This window comes from Mauremys reevesii, linkage group 9 (genome assembly GCF_016161935.1).
Source record: "Mauremys reevesii isolate NIE-2019 linkage group 9, ASM1616193v1, whole genome shotgun sequence".
Classification (NCBI taxonomy): domain Eukaryota; kingdom Metazoa; phylum Chordata; order Testudines; family Geoemydidae; genus Mauremys; species Mauremys reevesii.
Window position 1 is genome coordinate 54,862,171 of NC_052631.1, and position 26,030 is coordinate 54,888,200.

A 26,030-nucleotide genomic window follows, 5' to 3' on the forward strand; every position below is an offset into this window, starting at 1 on the left:
GTATTCACCCACGAAAGCTTATGCTGCAAAACGTCTGTTAGTCTATAAGATGCCACAGGCTTCTTTGCTGCTTTAACTAAATTAAAAAATCCATATGCTTGTTTTGTTAAATTATATGTTTGCTGTTGAAGAAAAAAAAACAATACATAACGTCGTTGTTTTAGTTAAATAAAACAATTTAAATGTCTGTTTGATGATGTTCTCCTCCTAATACAGCATGGCAAGAAAATCCTTCAAATATTAATGATTAACTTGTTGAATTGGAGATAGTTAACCTCCCAATGACTTCATAAATATCTGTTTCAATTACATCTCTACCTCAATATAACGCTGTCCTCGGGAGCCAAAAAAAAATCTTACCGCATTATAGGTGAAACCATGTTATATTGAACTTGCTTTGATCTGCTGGAGCACGCAGCCCCACCCCCCCGGAGTGCTGCTTTACCACGTTATATCCGAATTCGTGTTATAACGGGTCACGTTATATCGGCGTAGAGGTGTACCTTTGGTAAATAAAATAACCAATCATTTATTTTCTGATATAGCTGTAAAATTAATCTGAAAATTTTTCAAAAATAGATCACTTTAAAAATGTATAATGTGTACCTTCTAAAAATGAAACCTACATCTATCTCCGAGTTGTGAAGAATATGCATTAAGGTTATAACAAGCAACAAGAATGCACTTTTATGTAGAAATCCATGATTACATCAAGTCTTCCTGACTAGTGATTTAAATCAAATCCACCCTGCTTATGAAGAAAAGAAAATTGGTTCAGTTATTAGAAGGATTTAAGATAATTTGATTCAGAAAGATCACCTACAAAATTAACGTTAGCTACCTGCCCTTTCTGGAAGTCTGGATTACCATTTAGAAGCAACACTGCAGGGTTGCCTCAAAAAAGGGGCTCAGGACACCAATTTGGCATTGCCTAGGGTGTTGAATGTTTTTCCAAACTGCTAAGAAATGCCTAAGCACATAGAGGGTTTTGTAGAATCTTCTGAGTCCACCTCTGTTTTTAATATAACTTAATTATTCCAGAGCTTTTAGCCAGCTGAGACTATTTCTGAAATAGTTTTAGTGTTCAGTGGGGCCTGCTGGCCCAGCAATAATTAGGAGAGTCCAGCAAGCAGATATCATGTTGTTTATGACCCCAGAGGAAAACAAGAACATTGAGAGCTAATATTTTTAACAGGAGCTCTACAAGTTGTATGTGATCACCTGGACCAGAGATAGGAAGTGTGGTAGCATATTTATTTTAAACATTGTTTCTCCAGAAAGGATACATTGTTCAGTTTTCTGTAGTTTTTCTAGCATAGTTGTTCTAGTTTCAGATATTCCCTTCATGCCCTAATAAAAGCCTTACTTGAAAAAATTAATTTAGAAAAATATTAGTACATTTTAAAGGAGTCCTATCCAGTCCTACTTGGTCAAAAGGATGAGACCAAAAGGAAATTTATGGACAAAGAAGATTCAGGGATACTCAGAACTATCGGGAAAGAAAAGCCCACCAAGAGAAAAAGCACAGCATATTTCACAACAGCAGGCGGCTTTCAGAATGCACATCACAGCTGAAGATGCCTGGGAGTATAAAGTTTTCCACATAGAAGAAATAAGAGGCAACATCCTTCCTCTCTGAAAAAAGGGCTAGTCTCCAGTTTGTGCTCTTCAGCACCTCTTCTCTGTGGCGTTTATCTGGCCCCCGTTAATGGAGTATCTGAGCACTTCAGTCATTAATGGAATTATCCTCACAATACCCCAGTAAGGCAGAGCAGTGATATTCTCAACATTGTACAGGTAGGGAACTGAGGCAGAGAGCAGCTGAGGTGGTCAAGGAAACACAGGGAATCTATGGAAGAACTGTATCTCCCAAGTCCCAGGCTAGCATCCTAACCACTGGGCCTTCCACTTCCCTCTTATGGCAAAGTAGTACACTTCCTCCACATCCATCAGTGCCCAAGATGTAACCAAACGTTAATAAGAGGCCAGGGATAGGTGCTAAATGCAGTGGCTTTGGCAGGTGCTCATCTCACACCTTGGGAAGTTACCTTAGCACTGCACTAGGTTGTTGTTCACAGTTCAGGTATCTCTTTAAAATGGTGTTTTCTGAAAGCACTCCAGTACTTTACTGCCACTCCACTGCACTTCAGATGCTTATTTCTCACGAGATGGCACCCTGAACATATTCCAGATCCAAAGTCTAGTGAGGTCAATGGAAATGTTCCCGTTGGGTCAGGCCCTAAGAGACAAGCCAGACTCCTTTACAGTATAGTTATTTTGTTAACTGTATCTATGCTACTTACCAATGGCAGGAAAGTTCTTTCTGTATGTGAACCAAAGCCGAGATGTCACATCCAACAGGATCTCCTCTTTCTCTGAAGAATTTTCAGAAATAAACACACATGTAACATCCCTGAGAAAGGCACCAACCCTACCTAAATCCCCAACACTTAATAACTTTCACTTATGAAAGTGCCTGGCTTGATAGGAGCAGGGGACTATTGCATGAAGGATGGACCAGTCAAAGATCCTGCCTACAGGGCAAGAGAGGCCTGGGAAGAAAAAACAGAGCCATGTTTGGGGAAAGCAGTCTTTACTACTTCAGTCTCTCCTTTCCAGTGTTAGTCTTCCCTAGCTTTAAGCATCACAACCCTGTATCTCCAGCCAGGAAAGTGGAAGGAGAGGGTGTTCTACAACCCCTGTAGCCAAAAAAAAAAAAAGAAAGAAAAAAAAGACAATTTTCTCTAAAAATGCAGCAGGAATGTCTGAAGGCAGCAGGAAAGGCTATCCTGACAACATGCAGGGGAACACACAACTGCATGTACTGTAAGCAGAATGCCTATAATCTAGCAAGCAGGGCTGCACTTCTTCAGGATGCTACTTAGAAAAAGCTGGGATGATGTAAGAGTTCAAAACACTACATGGGATAGTTAGATGTATGTAAAGCCCTCAAGCCCTGAAAAGCACTGCGTAAGTACTAGCATGGGAGTGAATTACCTGTGAATACACTGTATGTTCTCCCCAGTATCCAAACAGGCTCTTTGGTCTCAGGGAAGTCTTCATACTCAAACCTGAGAGTATCATAGGTCAGAGTAGCTGGTGAGAAACAGAAAACACAGAAATCACATGCATTGTGGTTTGTTTTTTTCTGGTTTAAAATAACGTAAGATATAGTAATACAGGATGGATCACTTCACAATTCTAATGTTATAGTAACATGCATACATGTTGAGCAGCTGGTCTGAGCTCTAGTAAGAGCTCTATTGATCACATTAATAATAAATACCACCTAGCTCTTATATAAATGCGTTTCATCAGTCGATCTCGAAGCACTTTATAAAGGTGCTCAGTATCATTCCCATTTTACAAATGGGGAAACTGAGGCACAGAGTGGGGAAACGAGTTGCCAATATCACCCAGCTGGGCTATTAATAGAGTCAGGAACAGAACGCAGGTCTCTCTCCTAAGTCTCAATTCTGTGCTCTACCCATTAGACCACAGTGCTTTGATGAAATCAGCAAGCTATGAAAAATTACTACATCAATGAGGAAAAGCTCAGGATTGAACCAAAACACAGGAATTGCCAAACTTGATCAGACCCAAGTTCCATCTAGCCCAGTACCCTGTCTCTGACAGTGGCCAGTATCAGCTGCTTCAGAGGAAGGTGTAAGAACCCTGCAACAGGCAGATGTGGTATAATCTGGCCCTTTCCAACACAGGTCTCAACCTGGTCTCTAACAATATGAGACTGGTTTAAACCCTGAAGCAGGAGGTTGAATATCCTTCTGGAATTTCCAGGTTTGTTAATAACAAACAAGTCCCTTCTTTCCAGAGTACATGTTTTTTGGTGGTGCACTGAGAAGCCTAGGATTAAATTAACATAGATACTAAATATCCCTCTCAAAGACAATCAGTCCCTTCTGAGGGTTCTAAAAATTGCTCCTTTGTTAGACTCAAACATGCAGAAGTCTTTTTGCTTTAAAAAAAAAAAAGAGTCTGCAGGGTGGGGAAAAGGTGAGACAATGTTCTTTTATCCACGTCACACGATAAGTCATGGGAAACAATGGAAGCTATGCTGAGGCATCCAATCTAGAGGTTGCAGGCATATATAGGATCCATTCTACTAGTTTCCTTCAAAACATAACCTTGCTCAGTACTTAAAGATCTGTCTTTTCTAACATAAGTATCCAACTCTGATTGTGCATTACAGAATAATCCAGCAGTGTAGTCTATTGCAAGGCATTCCTAATCAGGGCTGTGGTCCTCTCCACAGGAGTGAACAAGCAAGCTGTTGGGAGCTTCTGTACAATGTTTTAGTGGAAACAGAGCTCCACTACGTGTGCCTTGGGAACAGTTGATCTGAGCTTCAAGGAAAATGCTCCTAATAAAGTGTGTCAGAAGATTCAGTTCAAATCACTTTTTACTTGCACATGTTATTCTTGAATAAGCTTGAGCAAGCTACACATCAAATTGTAACAGCTTTACTTAGTTCTGCTGTACAGACAAGATATTCTCAGCAGCTATTTTAGCTGACACAAGATTCAATAAATTACCCAGTGATAGGGCTGACATGACCACCACCCAGCACACTCCATTTCCCTCTGTAACTGGGGGTGTAACCTCTTAGCTTCCTGGTGTGACTCAGTGCCCATTTCTGAGTCACCACCTGTGCTGCAGATTTCACTGTCCTTCATTCTAATTTTATGAGTAGAATTCAATATACATAAATTCAGTTTTCCCTGATCTTAGAAATTGGTGGCTTATCACCACTGCATTTCGGGCTTGCCTACACTTGAAGGTTAGTTTGGATTAAGTTAGGTTATGAATTTAAAATACAATAGATATTTGTGAACAACACTGTTTAGACAAGCCCTCAGCCTTGCTAAGTGTTACCCCAGTTTTACAGGTGTAGTCAATAACTCCTCTACAGTTTGTGCTAAGAAAACATAATAGCACACAGAGGGTCACAGAATTCTACTCCTCCTTTTAGCCATATATGTTAATCTATTTTACATTAAAAAAACAAGCCAAACAAGATGTTTTTGTCAATGAGACCCCACAGGTCTCACTTAGATCTTCTGCCCCCTGGTCTTTCTAACCTGGAATATCATGATCTGAGTGTCAAAGAGAAAACAAAAGCAGGAGAAAACTGCCATCACTGGGTTAAACTGTAGTTTTCTTTAAGGAATGGGGCCCTCTCTACATAAATGGGGGACTAATTCCAAATTAACACAAGCAAGTAGATTACCTGTACCAAAGTTCTCAAACTTTTTCACAGTATGGACCACATCTTAAAAAAGATAATGATCTTCTCTTCCCATGGGCTACATCTCCACTGCAAGCACAGCAATTCTTTACATAGGAAAATGTTAATATGATGTAGCAGCCAGAAAAAAAGGACTAGAGCCAGACCCATGTAACAAGCTAGGTTTTCAAGGACCACCAACAGTCAATAGGCCACTTTGGTTTATCTTCTTTCACCTTCTCCTTACTACAACCGATTGATAATTGTGTAGCCTGACAAGCATTGATAGCACGAAGTCCCTGTGCATTTGGTGCTATTTCTGACAGATGGTATTTTCCTAAGCCTGTATTTTCAAGTAAAAAATAACCTTCTTCCTCTGTTCCCCCCCCCGATTCACAGGCTTATTTGCAACCCAAAAGTGGATTTTTTATTAAGTTTTGCAAAACTCTGCATGGTCACTTGAGATTGTCTGAAAAGTGTTTTAACAAATGTTAAGACTAGTTTTAGAGCTCATTACTCAAAGATGGCTTATTTTTAGATTTTCAAACTTGCCACGAGTCAAGCACTCAGTGAAAATACTTGTTTAAGTAAATTGGAAAGACGGGGACTGCATTTACATAATATATGACTCTCCACTTTTCCCCCCTTTCATTCAGCAATATACATCTCTTCTCATATATCTCGAACACTGAACACTAAAAGCATGTGAGCTGGTTCAGATGGCCAAGTTAAACTTTGCCTAGAGGGTCTCTCTTACTCAGGGCTGCTCTGGAACCAACCTGCACCCTGGCAAACCATCCCTCTCCCTTCCACCCCCACATTTATTTGAATTTCCAATCAATAGCATTCAATTTAAATGTCACATGTTCTGCAACTTTCTATTCTACAGGGGCACAAGGGTCACGTGATTTGAAGCTGTCAGACTGGTGAGTGAGGGACCTGTTGCTCCAATTCAATGAAAGCTGCCATGGAAAGAAGCTGCACACTACAGGACACAGTGTGCTCAGGGAATCGAAAGCCTCAGAGCACGCAACATTTTATTTGAATACAGTCACTATGCACACCCAGGATGAGAGCTCCAAGGCCCCACTCCCGCAACTGGATCTGTGAACACAGTTCCCTGTGTCGGCATGGAGCCCTCACTGAGCTTCCCGAAGATACAGGGGTTCACCCAGTTGCACAACTGGAACCTCAGACTGCACACTCAACAGATGTCAGTCAGATACACAAGCACATCTGTTGCTTATTAAAAAAGAAAACACAGGTAATCAAATATGAGACGCGACATCCATTCAACAGCATAGTCAAGAATTTACATGTAAAAGAGTCAAGAGTCAAAGTTATGATTCCTAGTGAGTATAATTACGACACACTGTACATTATAATGGAATTGCTAGTGCTCCAGGTATATTTAAGGTTACCAGAGCATTTTCACTATAAACCCCATTTTCAGGTGATCATAACTTTCCAAAAGTTCCACCCATTGGGCTGAAATTCTCCAGACCTGGTTTACACCAAAGGCAAATATCTAGACACATTTGAACAAAACAGTTCTGCTATTTTTGAGTATGAGAAGAGTGGGAAAACATACATGAATGTATTTTCTCGATTCTGGTTTTGCTTTGTTTTGGGGTTTTTTGGTAATTGTGTCCTTGAAAGCTTTAGAGTCAAAATGGCTGGAAATAATAGGTGGAAATTAGGCAGGCAAAAAGTCTTTTGGACGTTCGCCTGAAAGTCAGTTGGGATTTGTCAGAGTTATTGAGGTTTTGCACCTCAAGTTTTGAATGTATATATTAACAATAATCTACAAGCATTCAGAAAGGGAGATAAGTTGCAATGGATACATGTGTGCAGATAACAGGTGCACATTGAATAGGTGGGCCCACTTTCATTCAGTGATTATTTATTGCCTATGCAGCTAAGGGGACCAAATGTGCCCACTACAAAGCTTTCAACTACGCAAAGCACACACTCAAGAAGGCAGAACTGTCTTGTCTCATGAATCCAGGCACGTTGTGAACTAAGCAAGGCTGTACAGAACCTTGCCTTAGTGAGAGCACATCTTGCACAGGACATACCATAGCATTCCAGCAGCATCCCCCCCAAAGAATCACTGATTATGGAATTTCTTTTCCCTTTTAACTTGACCTAGAACAAGCCATTAAAAAATTACATTGAGATAGTTAGGGTTGCACAGTTCAGCACTCAAGTGAGGAAATACTAATACATTAAGACTGAACACAACCTACAACTGTTCCCTTTTGCACAGGCATTTAAGACTAATTATATTACCTGCTTCCTCTCATAATACCAGGCATCTCTTACAGTCTTGTATGGTGTGCAGTGAATGAGCCCTTATCTGTCTGTGTGCATCTTGTATATAAATGACTTAGCACCAGTTTATCTGGCATAAACTGGTAGGAGATCCTACACGTGAATGCATGTAAGGTTGTAAAACAATTATATATTTAACTATTTCGGAAATATTATGTGATAATAAAAGACTATTTTAGTGCATAAGGGATGAAGTTAACATTGTGGGTGAAAACAGACATCTTCAGTACTTCTGAAGTTTAAACATGAAGAATTAATTTAATTCAGTTTTAGCGCACTGAAAAGTTATCACATGTGCTCACAAACAGGCAGAGAGTTAGTCATTGTAGGAACCAGGCTTTGAATTTCCTGACTTGCACATCATGTCAAATTGCAATCATCACACTAAATTAGTAAATGCAAGGACTTTCACTCTTACTACCATAAGCCAGTCTTACCATTTTCTCTTTTATAGAACTAAAGTTAACATGGCTGGTAACAGTCATTGTAATACTTCTCCTTGTGTTTCCTTGTATCTACCTAAAAATTAATAAGAAATCAAAGCTTTGGTATCAGAGGGGTAGCCGTGTTAGTCTGGATCTGTAAAAGCAGCAAAGAGTCTTGTGGCACCTTATAGACTAACAGACGTTTTGGAGCATGAACTTTCGTGGGTGAATACCCACTTCTTCGGATGCATGTAGTGGAAATCTCCAGGGGCAGGTATATATAAGCAAGCAAGAAGCAGGCTAGAGATAACAAAGCTTTGGTGACTCAACAGAAACATGACCTATGAGTGCAGCCAGTGATTATTTTGCTTGTGCGCACTAAGTGGAACAGCTTAAGCATAGGTGATCTGAATAAGTTATACAGGAACAATAAAAAGGTATTTCCACAAAACACATTTATATTACCAGCACTCTCTGGAAGGCATGTAAGTAAGGTGAGAGTGTGCAAGAAACCCATGCTTTTCAATATCCTCTGGGAATTTTTCTGAAATCACCAGTGAGAGAAAGTTCTAATTCTGTGGCAATCTTGCCTCTTGTTCTGCACAGTAGCATTTTCCAAGCAGTGCCAGCAGCTGTTTAAAAACAACTTCCCTGAGCCTAGTCTGTTTCAATCTATAGATGCCGGGAATAGTGTCACTGTGCAGCAGGATATGTGCAAATGCATCAAGTGATAATTTTTGTTCTTATGGGGGTACATTATAGAGATAAACTAGGGGGAAGTATCAGAAACAAAATTAAAGTGATAAGTTAGTAACTGAAAAATGCCTAGTTAAATATCCAATGAAAAGGTTTTGAGCTTCCCCACTTTAACAGGGGAAGAAGCATTCACCCCTCACAAAAAGCCTTAAATAAAATTAAGCCCTTGTCATGTTTAAGAGGCAAAAGAGAAGAGAAGGGCCCTGATGATCCAAAGATCTCAAATGAACAGCTAAGTACTTCAGACAGTCAGGGAAGAAAATTAGGCCTGGTCTACACTACGAGTTTATCTCGAATTTAGCAGCATTAAACCGAATTAACCCTGCACCCGTCCACACAACAAAGGCCTTTATTTCGATATAAAGGGCTCTTAATATCGATATCTGTACTCCTCCCCGACGAGGGGAGTAGCGCTGAAATCGGTATTGCCATTTCGAATTAGGGTTAGTGTGGCCGCAATTCGACGGTATTGACATCTGGGAGCTATCCCACAGTGCACCATTGTGACCGCTCTGGACAGCAATCTGAACTTGGATGCACTGGCCAGGTAGACAGGAAAAGCCCCGCAAACTTTTGAATTTCATTACCTGTTTGCCCAGCGTAGAGAGCTGATCAGCACAGGTGATCATGCAGTCACAGAATCAAAAAAGAGCTCCAGCATGGACCATACAGGAGATACTGAATCTGTTCTATCAGAACTCCGTTCCAATAGACAAAATGCCAAAACATTTGAAAAAAAAATCTCCAAAGCCATGATGGACAGAGGCCACAACAGGGACTCAACACAGTGCTGCGTGAAACTTCAGGAGCTGAGACAAGCGTACCAGAAAGCCAAAGAATCAAATGGACGCTCATGGAGGGAGGGGCGACTGACAACTGTAGCTATCCCACAGTTCCCACACTCTCCAAAAACCATTTGAATTCTTGGCTGAGCTCCCAAAACCTGAAGGGTCAAAAACATTGTCGCAGGTGGTTCAGGGTATGTCGTCAGCCCCCCACCCCTTCCTCTGTGAAAGCAAAGGGGAAAAAATTGTTTCTTGCCTTTTTTCAATGTCACTGTATGTCTACTGGATGCTGCTGGCAGACGTGGTGCTGCAGCACTACACAGCAGCATCCCCTTCCCTTCCCTTGCAGACGCAGATGGTACAGTATGACTGATATCCATCATCATCTTCCCGTGAGTGATCCTGGCTGGCCTCAGTGAGGTCAGCCGGGAGCACCTGGGCAAAAATGGGAATGACTCCAGGTCATTCTCTTCTTTAAGTTTTGTCTAATGGAGATTCAGTCCTGCCTGGAATATCATGGCAGCTGGAGCCTTCTGCCTCAGGCTGCTCTCCCCAGTTAGCAGCACCGTGCGGTCACACATACCCCCTGCTACCATGGCTCACAATCAGATACTTAGACCTCTACATTTTGCTGCAAATAAAAAAATTAAGCTGCCCTTTAGAACTGTCCCCCAACATACATATCCTGGGACATTTTGTATTTTACCAGTGTCAACCAAAGGCCCACCCACAAATGGAAATTCAGTCCTGCCTGTGCTTCTATCCTAGTGTTTGTCACAGATTCCCATTTTCAGCTATAGGCTGAGTAAGTGCAGAATGGTGGTTCACTCTACTTCGCTGTAAGCCAACCGCCCTCCCCTTCCCCCTTGGATCTCTGCTTGCAGAGGCAATAAAGTCAGTGTTTCTTATTCATGCATTCTTTATTACTTTATCACACAAATCGGGAGATAACTGCCACGGTAGCCCAGGAGAGGTGGGGAGGAGGGAAGCAATGGGTGGGGTTGTTGCAGGGGCACCCCCTAGAATGGCATGCAGCTTATCATTTCTGTGGGATGTCTGGGGCTCTGACCTGGAGCGGCCATTTGCCTCTCTGGTTCTTTAGTAGCCTTGCCTGATATTCTAGGCAGGACTGACTCTCCATGAGACAAAACTTAAAGAAGAGAATGACCTGGGGAGTCATTCCCATTTTTGTCCATGCACCCCCGACCAACCTCACTGAGGCCGGCCAGAAGCACCCATGACAGCAGCAGATGATACAGTATGACTGGTAACCGTCATTGTCAACTTGCAAAGCAGCAGACGGTACAGTAGAGCTGGTAACCATCTTTGCTAACTTGCAAAGGCAAGGCGATGCTGCTGTGTAGCACTGCAGTACCGTGTCTGTTAGCAACATCCAGTAGATATATGGTGACAGTGAAAAAAGGCTGAACGGGCTCCATGGTTGCCGTGTTATGGCGTCTGCCCGGGCAAACCAGAGAAAAGGGCGCGAAATGACTGTCTGCCGTTGCTTTCATGGAGGAAGGATTGACTGATGACATTTACCCATAACCACCCGTGACAAATTTTTGACCCCATTAGGCATTGGGATCTCAACCCAGAATTCCAATGGGCAAGGGAGACTGCGGGAACTATGGGAAGTCGACGCTAGCCTTGGTACATGGACGCACGCCGCCGAATTAATGTGCTTAGTGTGGCCGCGTGCCCTCGACTTTATGCAATCTGTTTCCAAAAATCAGTTTCTGTAAAAATCAGAATAATCCCGTAGTGTAGACATACCCTTAGACAGCAGGGTAACTTCTCTTCTCTCAGTGGCCCATGGCTATAAGTGAAAACAGTTCAAAATCTGCAGACTAATTTCCCAGTGGAAGCAGATTGCTTCCTCCTGCCCAAATCTAACTGGCTAAGCAAAGTTGCTGGAGAAGAGGGCCACCAGGATCCTGAAATTCCACTGCTGAAGAGGAAAACTGTAGGAGATAACCCTCATTTGGATAAGTGAGGCTCAGATGAGATCTACTGTACATCACATCAAGATTTTCTTCCCTTGATAAACCTTGTATCACATAAGAGAGCACCTAAACTGCTAGATATGGTCCTCGTACTATTCACTTACTGTTTCATTCACCTTATTTCCAGTCAACAGGCACACTAGGCTAAATGCAACCGAATATTGTGCTTTTATGTGCAATGATGTACTGGTCAGGGAGCCAGTTTGACACCCACAGCTGCAGAACTCTGGTTATAATAATACTAGCATTGAGGAAGAAAAATAAAGGCAGCAGCCCTGGAGCACAGGAGTTCTGGGTCCAATGTGGAAAACAAGCAGGGGCTGAATGTCTTAGGAGAGCATTAATCAGAGTTGGATATGGAGTCCTTCACCCATGGGTCAGTGGCTTATATGTGGCCCTGGAAAGAAGGGATCACAATTACCACCCTATGATAGGGGTCAGATGATTGTTTGCAAAGAGTTGGTCTCGGTCCATTTCCTAATGGATACTTGTTCATATCAAAAAACACTACTTGCAATTGGCCTTAATTGCCTCCCTTGTTGGCATTCTGAGCAGAGAAGGCAAGAAATGAACAGTCATGGAGAGCAACCAACCATCTCACTCTGGAAGTGGTATCTCCATAACAGGGCTTCAAAATACTACCAGGACAGTGGAGAAAGACTGTACAGCCAACAGGTCTTGCTCTACAGTGAATTTCCATACCCAGGGCAGGCAAGGCAACATCACTGAAGCAGTGAGGTGCCCTTTTCCATTACCACAATTACAAAAGAAACTAGAAAAAAATTAGGAGGAAACTTTTCTGAAGTCTGTAAACTAGTATACTCCATATGGCATGCATCAGGCCAGCCACGCACACACACGAAGCTGCAGAAGTAAGGAGGGTGTCCTGTGGAACAAGAAATTCTGCTTCCAGGGAGTGGTACTGTTGATTGACCAAGTTAATTTCAAATGCTCAACCACCCCTAACAGGAGCAGACTATTTCCATTACATACATACACGCACCCTTTCCCAAACTGCCATGCATAACGTGGGGTTGGGGAGGAAGATGGGCAGCGTTCTGTTTCAATTCAAGGCACTTTGTTGGCATAAAACATTATGTGTTGCCAAATATAAAAGCCAAACCTTAGGACTCTGTCAGAAACAGACAATGCATCAAGGATGTACAGAGTTTTTGAAGTTGTAACAGTGTCCATTGCTGATTTGTTGTCAGCGTGCTACATGATAGACAGGGATAGCATGTTTTCTCCTACAGTTACATTTTCCTCATCACTTGAAGAGAAAGTCTTGTGTCCTTCCTAATGCAAGCCACACCCCTTCCTCTAATTGCCAGGGGGAGCCCAGGGATTGTGCATGGTTGAGGGGATCTCTTACACATATTATGCTTGGCACCTCCTATGCCAAGTTCTGTAAAGCTTTTTCATAACATGGACCACATTTTAATAGAGAATGTCCTGTAGACATCTCTCCCCATGTGAGCATACTAGGTTGATGGCAGAGATGAACACATTCTAGCGTAACAATAGCCCTCATTTTAGCTTTGCCCATGTCTCGACTGAGCTTAAAATATTGATGTTGTGAGAGAGAAAGAAAACAGGGAGGCCTGGAAAAGTAGGGTACACACAGAACCAGGGTTTCTGTTGGAATGGGGGTCACAGAGGACCCCTGGCATTGGGAAGGGGTCAGGTTACAGGGAGTCCCTGAAATAAAGTGGGATAGGAGGGTGAAATACAAACAGCTTATAGGACAGAAAGAAGGAATGCAAAGAGTCTCAGTCTAGTGTGTGTAGTAAGCTTGGCCTACAGCTACTACAGTGATGAGTGTGGTATAAGAACCTATATAGAAGAGAAGTAAAGTGTGTGACCTAGTGTATTTTTAACTTTCAATATGAGTTAGCAGCAAGATGTGAGAAAGCAACGCCATGGGATCAGCTAGCCCTGCATGACCAATGGACCACAGTTTGGGACCCCACCCATACATCCCTTACTGCACCCTCATCTTGGAGATCCCAAGCCCCTACCCACTAATACCCCTATCTCCTGCCTTGGGGATCCGCCGCCAGCCCCCACCCCATAGATCCCTACACGACCTTCCCCACAACCCCTCCTAACAAGGGAACCACCAAAGGAGACTGACCCCATCCCACCCCAGGGCCTGCCTCCCCGACCGCCACCCTACTCCCCCGTGCCGGGGGGCGGGGAGAGAACACCGGTGCTCAGGGCAGTGGGGGCACAGCCAGCCCGACACGCCGAGTGGCGGGGCGGGACCGGCTCAGAGCTCTGACAGGGGTCCCAACGCCGCTCACCTGCGTCCATCCTGCGACTCTTGCCTCCTGACCAGTCCCAAGTGGGCTGCGGCTACTGCCTCCTCCTCCACATACACACACAGAGACACAGACTGCACCCTACCCCCTCCGCTGCTGACGAGAGCCCTGCTTGCCCAATCAGAGAGCGGATCACAGCGCTTCTCAGTCGGGATAGGTCGAGAGGTGAGCTCGCCGCGTTTAGCTGCGCCGCACCGCTTCCTCATCCACGCGGGAGCCGCCATTTTACTGTACGGAAAGAAGGGCTCAGGTGAGGTGGAGTCATGTGGTACCAGGCTGAAGCTAGGGTCGGGGAATGAGCAGGGAATGATCTTTAAATGATTTGCCATTACCGGATCTCAGCCCCATGCGCAATCTCACCCCTATCTACTACTGGAGGCAGGTCTTATACGTGGGCGCCGCCATCTTGTAGTACGGATCAGGAAAGCCCCGCCCCCTGTTTCCAATATGGCTGCCTCAGTTGAGCTTCATTTGAACCCCTTGTGGGGGAGCGGATAGGAATGGGAGACTTAAGTCAACCCTCGCCTCAAACAAAAATCCAGTGAGGGCATAGAGAGGGGTGCTAAGAGGTTCCCTTCCGCAGGAGATAGCGCTGTACGGCGGTGCCTCGACCAAAATGGCGGCGACCATATGGTGGTTGCCATCTTCGTTGACGGCACCGTCGTACAGAAACCCCTTCCCCAGGGAAGGGGGGCAGCTGAGGTGACCTGGCTCCGCCATCTTGTTGTACGGCTGGCCTCGGCCCCTGTGTTGGGAGGGGTGAGGGGGCTGGGGGGAAGGGCCAACCGGCCGGAGATGGTGATCTGCTGCGCGGCGGTGAATTGCTCTAACCGGCAGGGGAAGGTGCATAGAGGAGCCGTCTCCTTCCACAGGTAACAGCGGCCGCTGAAGCCGGCCCAGGTACCCCCGCCCCGACCGCCAAAGCCCGGGTCCCGCTGGAATCGCGGGGCACAGACCCGCCCCTCCCCCACCCACTGACTGACAGACTGTACAGACAGACACCGACTGATCCCCCTTCTGGTCCCAACTTGAGAGATCTCCCCGACAGACACCTACCTTCACACACTGACAGACACACACCTGCTTATCCCTCACAGGTAAAGCCATCTACTCACCCACCGCACGGACAGGCAGCTATCCAACTTCCCTTTCCCCCACCACACACCCCTCTCGTGCCTTCCTACTTCCACAGATTGACAAGCACCTCCCCACTCCCCCGAACCACTCTCTGTCCCCCCGCGGACAGACATTCACCTACCTCCTCTCTGTCCCCTTGCAGAGCTACACCTGGTGTCCACCTGTCACTCCCCCCTCTCACACATAGGTTCATCTACCCCCTAACAGGAAGACATGTATCTCCCACAGTCTGACACACTTACCTCTACGTACGCCCCCACAACCAACATGCACACCTCTACCTCCCCGTTGTCATAGACAGACACAAATGGACCTACCTCCATTCCTTCATGGCCCCTGCACACAGACACATGTTCACCCCCAACATCACACAGATAGACAAACTCACACTTTTCTCCTCCACTAGACACATGCTCCGTTTCTCTATCCCCAGGGCCGGCCCACAACATTTTGGCATCTGAGGCAGGGAGCTCAAATGACACCCCCATGCCCCTCGCTTGGGCCAAAACTTTGAAAGGTCTCAGTCTGCCTTCCTGTTCTACACCGCTCATGGTACTGCTCTGCTACCTACCCCAATAAAGGAGAACTAACAACTTAAAATGCCTTGGTCAAAAATTTTAAGTAACACTTAACTTTCAAATGCCTGAACAGCAAATGCAACTTTTCTTGTCTGCATAGTAAACACTAGCATTTTTATCTGTTTGAATAATCAAAGAGATGCTTTCCATGCCTTCTTGGTTATAAAGATTTGAACTGCTTCCTGAAGGTCCACAGTCTGGGCTGGTTGCAAGGCTGACCAGCATCTCTTGTGTCATTGTGGAGGGTAGATATGTTTTTATTAACTTCAGCTTGGAGAAGCTGCATTCTCCACTGGCAACTGTTCAGAAAGTGGTAGAAATATCCGCAGAGCAACAAAAGCATTTGGAAAGAGGGTGGTCATCTTATTTGTGCACATATATTCTAGAACAGCCCTTTCAGTTCATCACCTAAATCACTTGCATCAATATCACACATGTCATCATGTGTCAACACTGTCTCTAGTGCCCTGCATTGCTGATGTAGGTCTTCCTCAGGTATAGTGAGGAGTTTTGGAATATCATACAACATCCTAAATATACTGCTGTGTTCCTTGAGCTGCATGAAACGTTCTTCAACTGACTGTATTGCACAATTTAGCACCTGGTTAAAGAATTCACCTTTGAATTGTTGTTTGGGGTGTCTTATGGAATTATCCCGTGCCTCGTAATCAAAATGTCTTCTTCTTTGGTGACTCTTGTATTCTTGAATGGGTAGGAAAATAGCTTCAGTGTGAAGTTCCTCTGCCAACTTCTGTGCACTCTTCACAACTTTTTGAAATCCTTCATCTGACCGGTAAGACTGTAGGTATGACTTTGCTTTGTCCAGTTGTTCCATTGCTCCAGATATATCAAGGTCAGCAGCTTGGAGTCTCTTGCTTACAACATTTATTTCAAACAGTATGGCATGCCACAACACTAAGCCACACAGAAATTTGAAGTTATGTATGTTTCTGGTGATTCCGTTTCCCTCTGCCACTGTTCTCCCACAAATAGTTCCTGTCATAGCATTATATTCCGTAATGGCAACTATGGCATCATCTATCTTCTCAGTTTGGTGTTCGATAGGCTTAATCGCCTCCACTCAACTTTCCCATCGTGTGGCACTCAGTGGTTTCAGTGTGAGAGAGGATGTTCCCAGATGTTGCTTCAAAATTTGCCATTGATGAGCTGATGCAGAGAAAAATACATAGATGCTTTCAATTACATTAAAAAATTCAGCAGCCTCACTAGAATCTGATGCTGCATCACTGACCACCAAGTTCAATGAATGAGAACTGCATGGGACAAAAAAAGCTCGAGGGTTTAACTCTTGGATCGGTGTCTGCACTCCTCTGTTCTTTCCTCTCATGTTTGCACCATTATCATAGCCCTGACCTCTCCTGTCAACTATCGCAATTCCCATATCTTCCAGCTTTTTAAGAAGCACATTTGTCATACCAGCTCCTGTAGTATCATCAGTGTCAATAAATTCTAGAAAAGGCTCTCTGACAGTCACCATTGCAGGGACATTTTCACTAGGTTCTGTTGTTGTTACAAAACGCACCATTAAAGTCATTTGTTCCATATGGCTGATGTCAGGTGTGCAGTCCAGAATAACAGAATAATATCTTGCTGACTTCCGATCTGCCACAAACTTCTGTTTGACTTTAGTTGCCGGTAACCGTACGATCTCACTTTGAATTGTTTTTCCAAGGTAGTGGTGTGTGTACATTTCTTGGGTGATGACTCTTCTTAGATGCTCCTGGAGTACAGCATCAAACTCAGCCATCAGCTCCACAATTTTAAGGAAGTTTCCATTGTTTGGCACATACAGCTGATCTGAAGTGCCACGCAGTGCTAGGTTTTGGGTAGCAAGCATTCTCACAATGGCAATGAGCCTTCTCCAAACATTTTGCCAGTAAAGAGACTCTAATGCAATCTTCTCTTGATGCTGATCATCTATGGTGGCCTTTAACCTTAGTCTCATCTCAAGCTCTTTCCACCTATAGAATGCTCTCTGGTGATTTGCTGCCTTCTCATGGCATGCCAGATTTCTAGCGAGATTTTTCCAGTCCTTTGTTCCTGTAGAACCCAATGTGGATGGAAAATTAGACTGGAAGATTTTGCAACAAAAACAGTATGCAGCATTCTGGGTTTTTGAGTACATAAGCCATGGCCTCTCCACTTTGTCACCATTGGGGATTTCACGCCAGTGAAGTGTTGGATGGAAACTTCTATTTTCATTGTCTTTGGGGAACATGAAGTTTTTCACTTACTGTGGCCCATGCAGTACAAGGAAGTCCCTCAGACTACTGCTCAAGTGGGTCCACAGTCCTGGATCATCTAGACTTAAGGAACTAACCTCAGTAGCAGCCGTTTCTTTCCCCTCCACCACACTCTTCTCTGATCTACACTTCTTCAGGAATGTGCCTGGTTACATCCATTTGAGATGGAGATATGGATGCTGCAGTAACTGCCAGGTCACCTGCATTATCTGACTAACTGGAAGATCAGGCATCTCATCACCACTCACATACTCACTGGGGCCAGAAGGCTCACCGTGTACATTTGTGTCTATGTATCTCAGGAGAGCTCCTTCCTGCTTAGATAGAAAAGTTTCCTTTGCTTTCTTTCTTTTTCTGAATGCTGCCCCACAGGGGTGTTTTCTTCTTTCACTCCTGACTGCTGTTCTGTGCCAGCTATAGTGGCTCTCAACACTCAGTTGAAGGGGACAAATAAGCAGGCTGGTAGCAGGGCCTGAGTAAGGGAAGATATCAGCGTCTTAAGGGCCTATCTGACTCCTACTACTTCAGTTGACTGCCTGTTCTCCTCGAGCGGGTTCAGGGAAGCAGCAGGAAGCTCCCTGAGAAGCTGGTGTTAATCAGTCCAGGCTCCTGGGGGTGCTAGAGAGGTACATAAGAGGCTCCTCTTCCTCTCTCTCCCTGAAGCTCTTGCTGCTTTCTGTTATTCCCTCTCACCTTTTCTCCTGCCTGCCTGTTATGTCTCTTGTGCCCTCCTTCCTAAAGCGGGGCACTCCACCATCTCTGTGCATCTAGAGCAGAGCGAATACATATGCACCAGCAGCAGACACAATTTTCTACACTCTGGGTCGTAGTGGCGCACCCACCCCATGGTCTGGCACCTGAGGTGGCCGCTCAGTTCGCCTCATGGTAAGGCCAGCCCCGTCTATCCCCAACAAGACAGGCAATTAGACACATGCCAAACTCCTGTCCTATCTCTCCAACATAAATACACAGAGCTGCATCTGTCCTCCATCCTCCTAAGATGAAGAGTCACAGGTATCCTCCATCCCCAGATACACATACACCTTCTCATTTCCCTCTCCTCAGACTGCCAGGTACTCACCTACTCCTGCCTTCCACTCTTTGCAGGTTTCCCACTGACCAGTGTAACTGTTTAGTCTTGCAATGTTCTTAGATGGTTGATGAGGGACTCTCATGTTTCTTCCTCTCCTGTCAGATGCACACATTTTATCCTCCCCTTTCTCTCCTGCCCCAGCACATGTATTTCCTGAACCCTGACAAATCTCCAACTGGACAGCACATAAATATTTAATCTTGCTTTACTTTTAAGGGCCATGATGGGGGACATAAACATTCTTCTCTGATTCCCTAATACACATTGCTCCCTCTATGTCTGCCACCAGCCAGTGTAACTGCTTAGCCCTGCTGTGCACTCAAAGTTGTTGATATGGGGGACAGAACACCATCTCTGTCTCTCACATCTCCCTTTCCTACTTCTTGCCCCCCCCGGCACTCTACTTTTCTCCTCCCCCCCAGACACACACTTCCCAATATCCCCACCCCTGCAGATTTTCCTATAGTAGGCATCCTAACTGTTATGTTCTTATGCTGTTGATGAATGAGGGATGCATGCTTCCCTTCCCCACTGTTCTCACTCTTTACTACTTTGACCTTGTCTACATTAGAAAATATGGTGTTTAAGCATTTCATAATTTTAAACAGTAGAGTTAGCTGATCATGACTGCAGTCAGCATGGACAAGGACAAGTCGTGTTTGATATGATGACAGAGTTAATCATGAAATCTAGCTGGCAGCATGTTGAACATGACTTGTCTGCACTGACCACAAAGCCCTGGTCAGTCTATGTTGGCTAACTGTGTTGTTAAAAATCATGATTAAACATAATAACATTTGCTAATATAAACAAGACCTAAAATGCATTCCCCTCCCACTCTCCAATGTGTTTTCTTCCCTGCAGGTCTCCCCCTAGACGTATGTCCAGTCTACATTATAAAAACTTTGCTGATATAACTACACTGGCAAACTCTCCTAGTTAACATGCAGCTTATACCATCAAGAATGCTTTTACTGGTATAGTTTATTTTGTTCAGGGAGCTAGTATAAGTTACACTGACAAAGCACTTTTTTGCTGGCATAATTATGTCTACATTAAGGCTTTTGTTGGTATAAAAATGTTGTACAAAAAAAAATCACACCCCTCTCTCACATTGCTATTCTAGCAAAAGTTTCTAGTGTAGACCTGCCCATAGTAACTCTGCTTATGCTATTGATGAGGAACACACACTTGGATTTCCCCCCCTCCAAGCTCTCCACTGGCTAAGGAAACTTCAGCTAAGTCTTGTTATAGCCCAAGGCTGGCATTAAGGGCTGTACACATGCACATTTCCCCCACTGCATGTCTCAGCTAATACGTGTAATAGTCTTCTTGTTATGTACCGTCATGGTGATGATGTGGGATGCACACAATCTTGCCCTCCTCTTATGTCTTTGCTGAACAATAAGACAGCTTGACCCAGAATGAACAGTAGGGAAAGAGGTTCCATGAGTTACATACAAACAGCTTTCTTTCTGGGACGTATTTTATTGCTGCAGGTGGCATCCAAGATAAACTCCATTAAGGAAATGCTCTGTAGTAGTAGTCTTTTTCTCTTCCAAAAAACCTAGGATAAAAATATTGCTTTCCTCTTGTAGTTAGAAACTGAAGACAATTCAAGTGCAAATTATATATAACACTTGTTTGTAATGAAATTGAGATAATCATGTTTCCTGTGCACAAAATGAGTAATACTAACATAGTAATACTAACTATGCTGATTCTGTTCTGTATGTCTGTTACTTAAAATCTGCAGATACAGTAAGTTGTCTCTTTTTTATTATGCAGAGCTGTTAATAATCTTTATATCCATTATGCTTTATTGTATGAATTTTGTGATTTGTTTTGCCATCTTTTGACATTTCAGAAAGTTCTTCTGATTATTTTTGGTTTGTAAGATTGCTGAGTAATCATAGTTGGTTTGGGTAATATTGGTATTCCTGCCTGAACACATTCACCTCAGACGCTCTCTTAAAATAGTGGCCCATGTGGTCCAAAGTCGCAAACATGCAAATGGAACTATTCAGGCAGACGCCTGTACTTGCATGTAGCCCATGGTCTCTGTATCGGTGCAGGGGTCCATTTGCCTAGATCCAAATGTAACCTTAGGATTGGTAATGCTAAGCAAAAATTCAAAATTATGATGACTTTTGTGAGCCCATTTCAAACTGTATCTTGTTTGCCTAGTTTAATTTTTAATTTTTCTTCTCTCATGGGATATGAAAATCTACTGAATTCCTCTCTGAAAATGATTGTGTGTGAAGTCCCTGGCTATGTTTTTGTTTTTTCTGGAGAGGTGCCGTTAGCAGTCTAAAACAAGCATTTGTGTCAACTATAAGAAATACAGTGTGTCTAAATGCTATGATTTCTTGGCATCGAGGCCTGAATGTAGGATGTTTTATCTCTTGTTTAATATCCCTTCATTACTCAGTATAAACACCAGTCAGTCCCTGAAGATTGTAGATGGATTAGATTGTTGTTCGGGGCAGAGGGTTTCATTATTCACATCTTGTCTTTCCTCACTTACAAGTAGTCATGGTCTCTGACTGGTATAAATACATAGTGGAATGGTCAGTTGCTTGCTAACTGATTTTAATAGACGGGAGCACAAAGCTAACTGATTATGTCCTCTCTGGGAAATTTAACTGCCAGCCAAGGAAATGAATATTTAGCATTCCACTGAAACTTTCAATAATCAATCATCAACCAGGCATACTCAGTACTATACTGCTTTCTAGATAATTTTGCTCCGCTAACACTAAGCTTCTTTGATTATAGAAATATCCATTTATTTTACCCTTTTTATGCTTCTTGTTTGCAGATTCCCTCTAAAGGACTCAAAACGTCTGATCCAGTGGTTAAAAGCTGTTCAAAGGGACAACTGGACTCCCACCAAGTACTCCTTTCTCTGCAGCGAGCATTTCACCAAAGATAGTTTCTCCAAACGGCTGGAAGATCAGCATCGGCTACTCAAGCCGACAGCTGTGCCAACCATCTTTCAGCTCACAGAGAAGAAAGACGACAACCAGGATTATGTCAAAAGTAGAATTAAAATAGCAAGCCAAATACCTGTGAGGGATGGAGATCAATCAAGGGAAGGAGGCTGTGAGGTAGTTGAGAGAACCTCATATTCTGACCAAGACTTTATGGTAATGCAAGGGACTAAAGAGATGGAGCAAGTGACTCTGCAAGCTGAAACTGGGTCAATGTCTGAGCAAGGAGAGAATGTCTGTGGGCAGTTCGAAGGGCCTCTGAGAAGGATGTTAGTCGATAATTTAGTCACAAAGACGGGAGTCCAAAAAAAGCCAGAAAGACCATCTGTGGATGATTGTTCTGAAAGCGCTGTCCATACTGAGAGTTGGATAACAGATAGAAGTGGTATATCAATTGATGACTTCACACCTCCAGTATCTGGGGCTTGCAAATTTATTGGCTCCCTCCACTCTTACAGCTTTTCCTCTAAGCACACCAGAGAGAAGCCATCTTTCCCAAAAGAGCAACTTGAGAAGAAAAGGCCAAAGAGAGATGTGGAACCAAGCTGCAGCAGCAGTATCATGGGGCACAATAAGACCTTAGCAGAAAGCTCCCCTAATTCATCACTTATTGCAACCCCTCAGAAACCTTCCCAAAGTTTGTCAGCATCCCCTGCAGACCTTACCCCTCAGCCAGCAACAGAGGCTGTGGTAGGGCAGAAAGGAGAGACAGATGCCAACCCCATGTCAATCAATGAGGTCATCATCTCAGCCTCAGGAGCTTGCAAGCTCATTGACTCCCTCCATTCATACTGTTTCTCCTCTAGGCAAAGCAAAAACGAAGTGTGCTGCCTACGGGAGCAGGTAGAGAAAAAGAATGGAGAACTGAAGCTGTTGAGGCAGAGAATCAGCCGCTCTGACAGTCAAGTCAAGAAGCTGAAGGAGAAGCTGGATGAACTAGAGAAGATCAGTTTCCCATACTTGAACAGTCTGCTGTCCCAGGACTGTGGTCAGTACTCTGTGCCTTTGTAATTGAGGCAGAATTCATTCTTTCAGTTAAAGTAAGAGGTTATCTAGTTAAAGTGCACATCTTTTGTAAGACTTTAAGGTCATCTCTCATCTAGGGTAGTGTGTTTTGCCTTGCTTCTAAATAGAAAGTACTTCAATTAGCTTCTACTTTCCCTTCCCTGGGCATTTTTAACTAGTTCAATTTCTACTTGAAGCTGATCATAAAGGCCATAAGGATTTATTTGTCATGTTTAAGGAGCTAGAAGTCTGCTAGGGCCTAATTTTAAAGCCCAATTAGACCACAGCAAATCTGAGCCCAACCCTAGCTTGTTGAGTTGTTTCATAATTACCCGAATTTGACACTTGTGGTTAGGTGGGTCCCACTGGGTTTGGGTAGGGTTGCAAGCATCTACCTGACAATGTTGTCTCCACCCAGCCCATCACTTCCTATCCCTGTTGTGCTGGACTTTGGGCTCAGGAGCCTTGGATCCCTCACCCCAACCTCACACTCTGCTTATCCTGTGGGAGGCTCTAGCAGTGGCACTGCTGAGTGCAGACACTACGTGATACATCACACTCCAACAGGGCTCCTTCCTGCAGCACTGGGGTGGCCAGTCCTAGAAGCGCTCCTCCAGGATCTTGGTCATCTGGCAGTGGCTCTGGACATCTCCAGTGCCTCTGCCCAGGCAGCTTTGTGGGGGCAAGCACTGAGCCTGCCCAGCCAGCCCACGCATCAAGCCAGCCAAGACAGCATCATCTCTTCTTGCCATGTTGCCATGTGTGTGCAGGTGCCCCACCCTGACCTGCAAGGCAGTGCAGAGTGGATGCCTGGAACACTCCAAGCCTTCTCTCTGCATCCTGGCACTGCTGTGGCCTCCTGTTCGGGATGACAAAGGCTTCTTCCCATGCAGCTGTCCCAGAATGCCTGGTACTGCAACTTCCCCAACCAGCCGCCACCACCTCCACTGGGCTCTGGGGACAGGGATCCTTTGTCTCTCTCTTCAGCCTTGTGCCAGCCTAGCTCCCTCGTAGCCGGAATTTGTCCCAAGCCCGAGAGTGTCGAGTTCTTTTCATATCCCACGCAAACCTGATACCTGTAGTTGGGTCCTGTCGGGCTTGGGTCAGGTTGCAAGCCTGTCACGGAGTGTGGGGGACCCAGGGCCTTCACCCCCGTGCTCCCTACGATTCACCAGGACTCTCAGCCATCCAGTAAAGCAGAAGGTTTATTTAGACGACAGGAACACAGTCCAACACCGGTCTTGCAGGCACAGATAACCAGATTCCCCTCTTCTCCAGCCCACCTTCTTCTCCCAGTCCTCTCCGGCCCCTCCTCTCTCCTCCGCCTCCTTCCTTTGTCTCCCTGGCCAGAGGTGTCACCTCCTCCCCAGGCCAGGCTCAACTCACCCTTTGAATTCCTGCATCTCACCTAAACCTCTGGCTCTCCTCCCCGCACAGACAGTCTGTGCTTCCTACTTCTTCACACCTCTCCCCTCCGAGACTGAACTGCAGCCAGTGACCCGGGAAGTTCGGACCACCTACAACCTTATGCCTCTGGACAGGCTCCTCAGGGCGGGCGAGGCCTTACAGCCATCCAGTGCTGCCGGACATGGGCAAAGACCCCAGGCCAGTAATAGTTCTGCAGCAATGTCATGGGCCTGGCACAGCAGCTGGCGGCGATACTTGGGGTACCACCAGCTGCCTCCTGATCCCCTGACTCCATCTTCCTGGGAGCCCCCTTCTCCCACAGGAACCTTTTCCGGCCACCTCGTCCCATGGTCTGTCCCCCGAGGCTGGCCAGGTCTCTCACCGGCTGGGTCTGGGACCACAGCCTCTCTGGGCCCTGTCCTGGGCGTTCCCCCTACCGGTCCGGGTCCGTGTCTCGGCCAAAGTACTTTCCCGGGTCAGGGGTGCAGCCCCCCTCGACGACTCTGACTTACGGTTTCACGGACAGGTACTGAGGCCCTCCTTGTCCCCACTTTAGGTGTAGACAGGCACCTTGAATGGGGTCCCGATCACGCCCTCAGGTTCAGGTAGGTGTGGGGCACCATCCGATCTGAGCCCACCACCTGCGGCCGGGCAAGCGCCACCTCTGCGCCCGTATCCCAGTACCCAGTGACCTCCTTCCGTCTACCTCCCAGGAACAAGGCACCCAAACTCAGGGCTGGGAGCATCCAGCGCTGCCCTCATCCGGCTGGGTCTCTACCAAGTTGACCCGGTGTGGGGGTTGTCTGCCTTTGTTGTCCCGCTTTGGGGCACTGGCATTGATAGCAGCCCATGTCTCGTGGGTCCTCGAGGGGATGGCTGGACCTGACGCCAGATGCTTCCCTTTGATGGGGCCCTCCTCGGCTCCTTCTGGGATGTCCCATGGTGACTCTCTCTCTGTTGAGGCAGATCTGCTCCTTTGAGACTCCTCCCTGCCATCCCCGCCCGACTGTCCATGTATTGGTCGGCCAGCCGGCCCATGCTGCGCGGTTCTCCGGCTTCGGTCCATCAGCCACTGCTTCAGGTCAGCTGGGCACTGATCATACAGGTGCTCCACCTCTTCCGTACATCTCCTCATTCGGCTGTGGTCAACCTGGTGCAGCGCGCGCATTCTCAAAGGCCGCCAGGAAGGTGTCTATGTCCTCCTGTCCTCAAATTCACGTTGCTGTTGCTTCTCCTTCTCTCTCGCTGGCTTTGTCTTTCCTCATATGCCCTCAGCTCCTTCGCTCCTCCATTTCCATCCGTTTGATCTCTCTCCAACTCCAGCCGCCTGAGTTCCACGGAGGCCGTGGGCTCCTCCTCCCCCCCCCCTAGGGGGTGGGGGGGGAGAGCCCTCAGCGCCCCGGCACCCACTCCCCAGCGGTCCAGACACTGGGGCCTGCGCTGCATCTGCCCGGCTGCTTCCCTCAGAGACAGGGACCGGTCATTCCGACCGGTCATTCTCTCCTCCAGCCGGGCAATCAGCTGGGCCTTGGTGACAGCCCCTTCTGCCTGCACAGCTCCACCAGCTCACACTTGCGCTTCTGGGAATACATCTTCCTGCTGGCCGCGGGTTCAGGGGGACCCGTGTGCCAGTCTTTGAGGTCACCCTCTCTGCCAGGGTCGAGCTGCAGACTCCTCCGGG

At 45.6% G+C, this 26,030-nt stretch overlaps 3 protein-coding genes across 6 annotated transcripts in view; 2 read left to right on the forward strand and 1 right to left on the reverse strand.

Annotated features, from left to right (window-relative positions):
* The window catches only part of DTYMK (deoxythymidylate kinase), a 68,979-nt gene extending 61,274 nt beyond the window's left edge, over positions 1-7,705 (forward strand). Inside the window, exon 5 of the mRNA XM_039487593.1 lies at positions 6,135-7,705. Within this exon, the coding sequence (XP_039343527.1) occupies positions 6,135-6,158 (24 nt within the window). The 3' untranslated portion in view covers positions 6,159-7,705. The remainder of the gene's footprint in view (positions 1-6,134) is intronic.
* The window catches only part of ATG4B (autophagy related 4B cysteine peptidase), a 53,714-nt gene extending 39,402 nt beyond the window's left edge, over positions 1-14,312 (reverse strand). For 2 of the 3 annotated variants that reach the window (XM_039487582.1, XM_039487581.1), the window contains exons 1-4: positions 14,205-14,221; positions 13,958-14,100; positions 2,998-3,096; positions 2,304-2,375 (exon numbers count right to left, since the gene is read on the reverse strand). In XM_039487582.1, the coding sequence (XP_039343516.1) occupies positions 2,304-2,375; positions 2,998-3,096; positions 13,958-14,096 (310 nt within the window). In that variant the 5' untranslated portion in view covers positions 14,097-14,100; positions 14,205-14,221. Of the gene's footprint in view, positions 1-2,303; positions 2,376-2,997; positions 3,097-13,957; positions 14,101-14,204 lie in introns of all 3 variants that reach the window. The other variant, XM_039487583.1, reaches the window with a different exon arrangement.
* Positions 14,035-26,030, forward strand: part of THAP4 (THAP domain containing 4) — an 80,732-nt gene continuing 68,736 nt past the window's right edge. Inside the window, exons 1-2 of one of the 2 annotated variants that reach the window (XM_039487576.1) lie at positions 14,035-14,122; positions 21,766-22,925. In XM_039487576.1, coding sequence (XP_039343510.1) covers positions 22,091-22,925 — 835 coding nt within the window. In that variant the 5' untranslated portion in view covers positions 14,035-14,122; positions 21,766-22,090. Of the gene's footprint in view, positions 14,123-14,365; positions 14,745-21,765; positions 22,926-26,030 lie in introns of those variants that run through there. The other variant, XM_039487575.1, reaches the window with a different exon arrangement.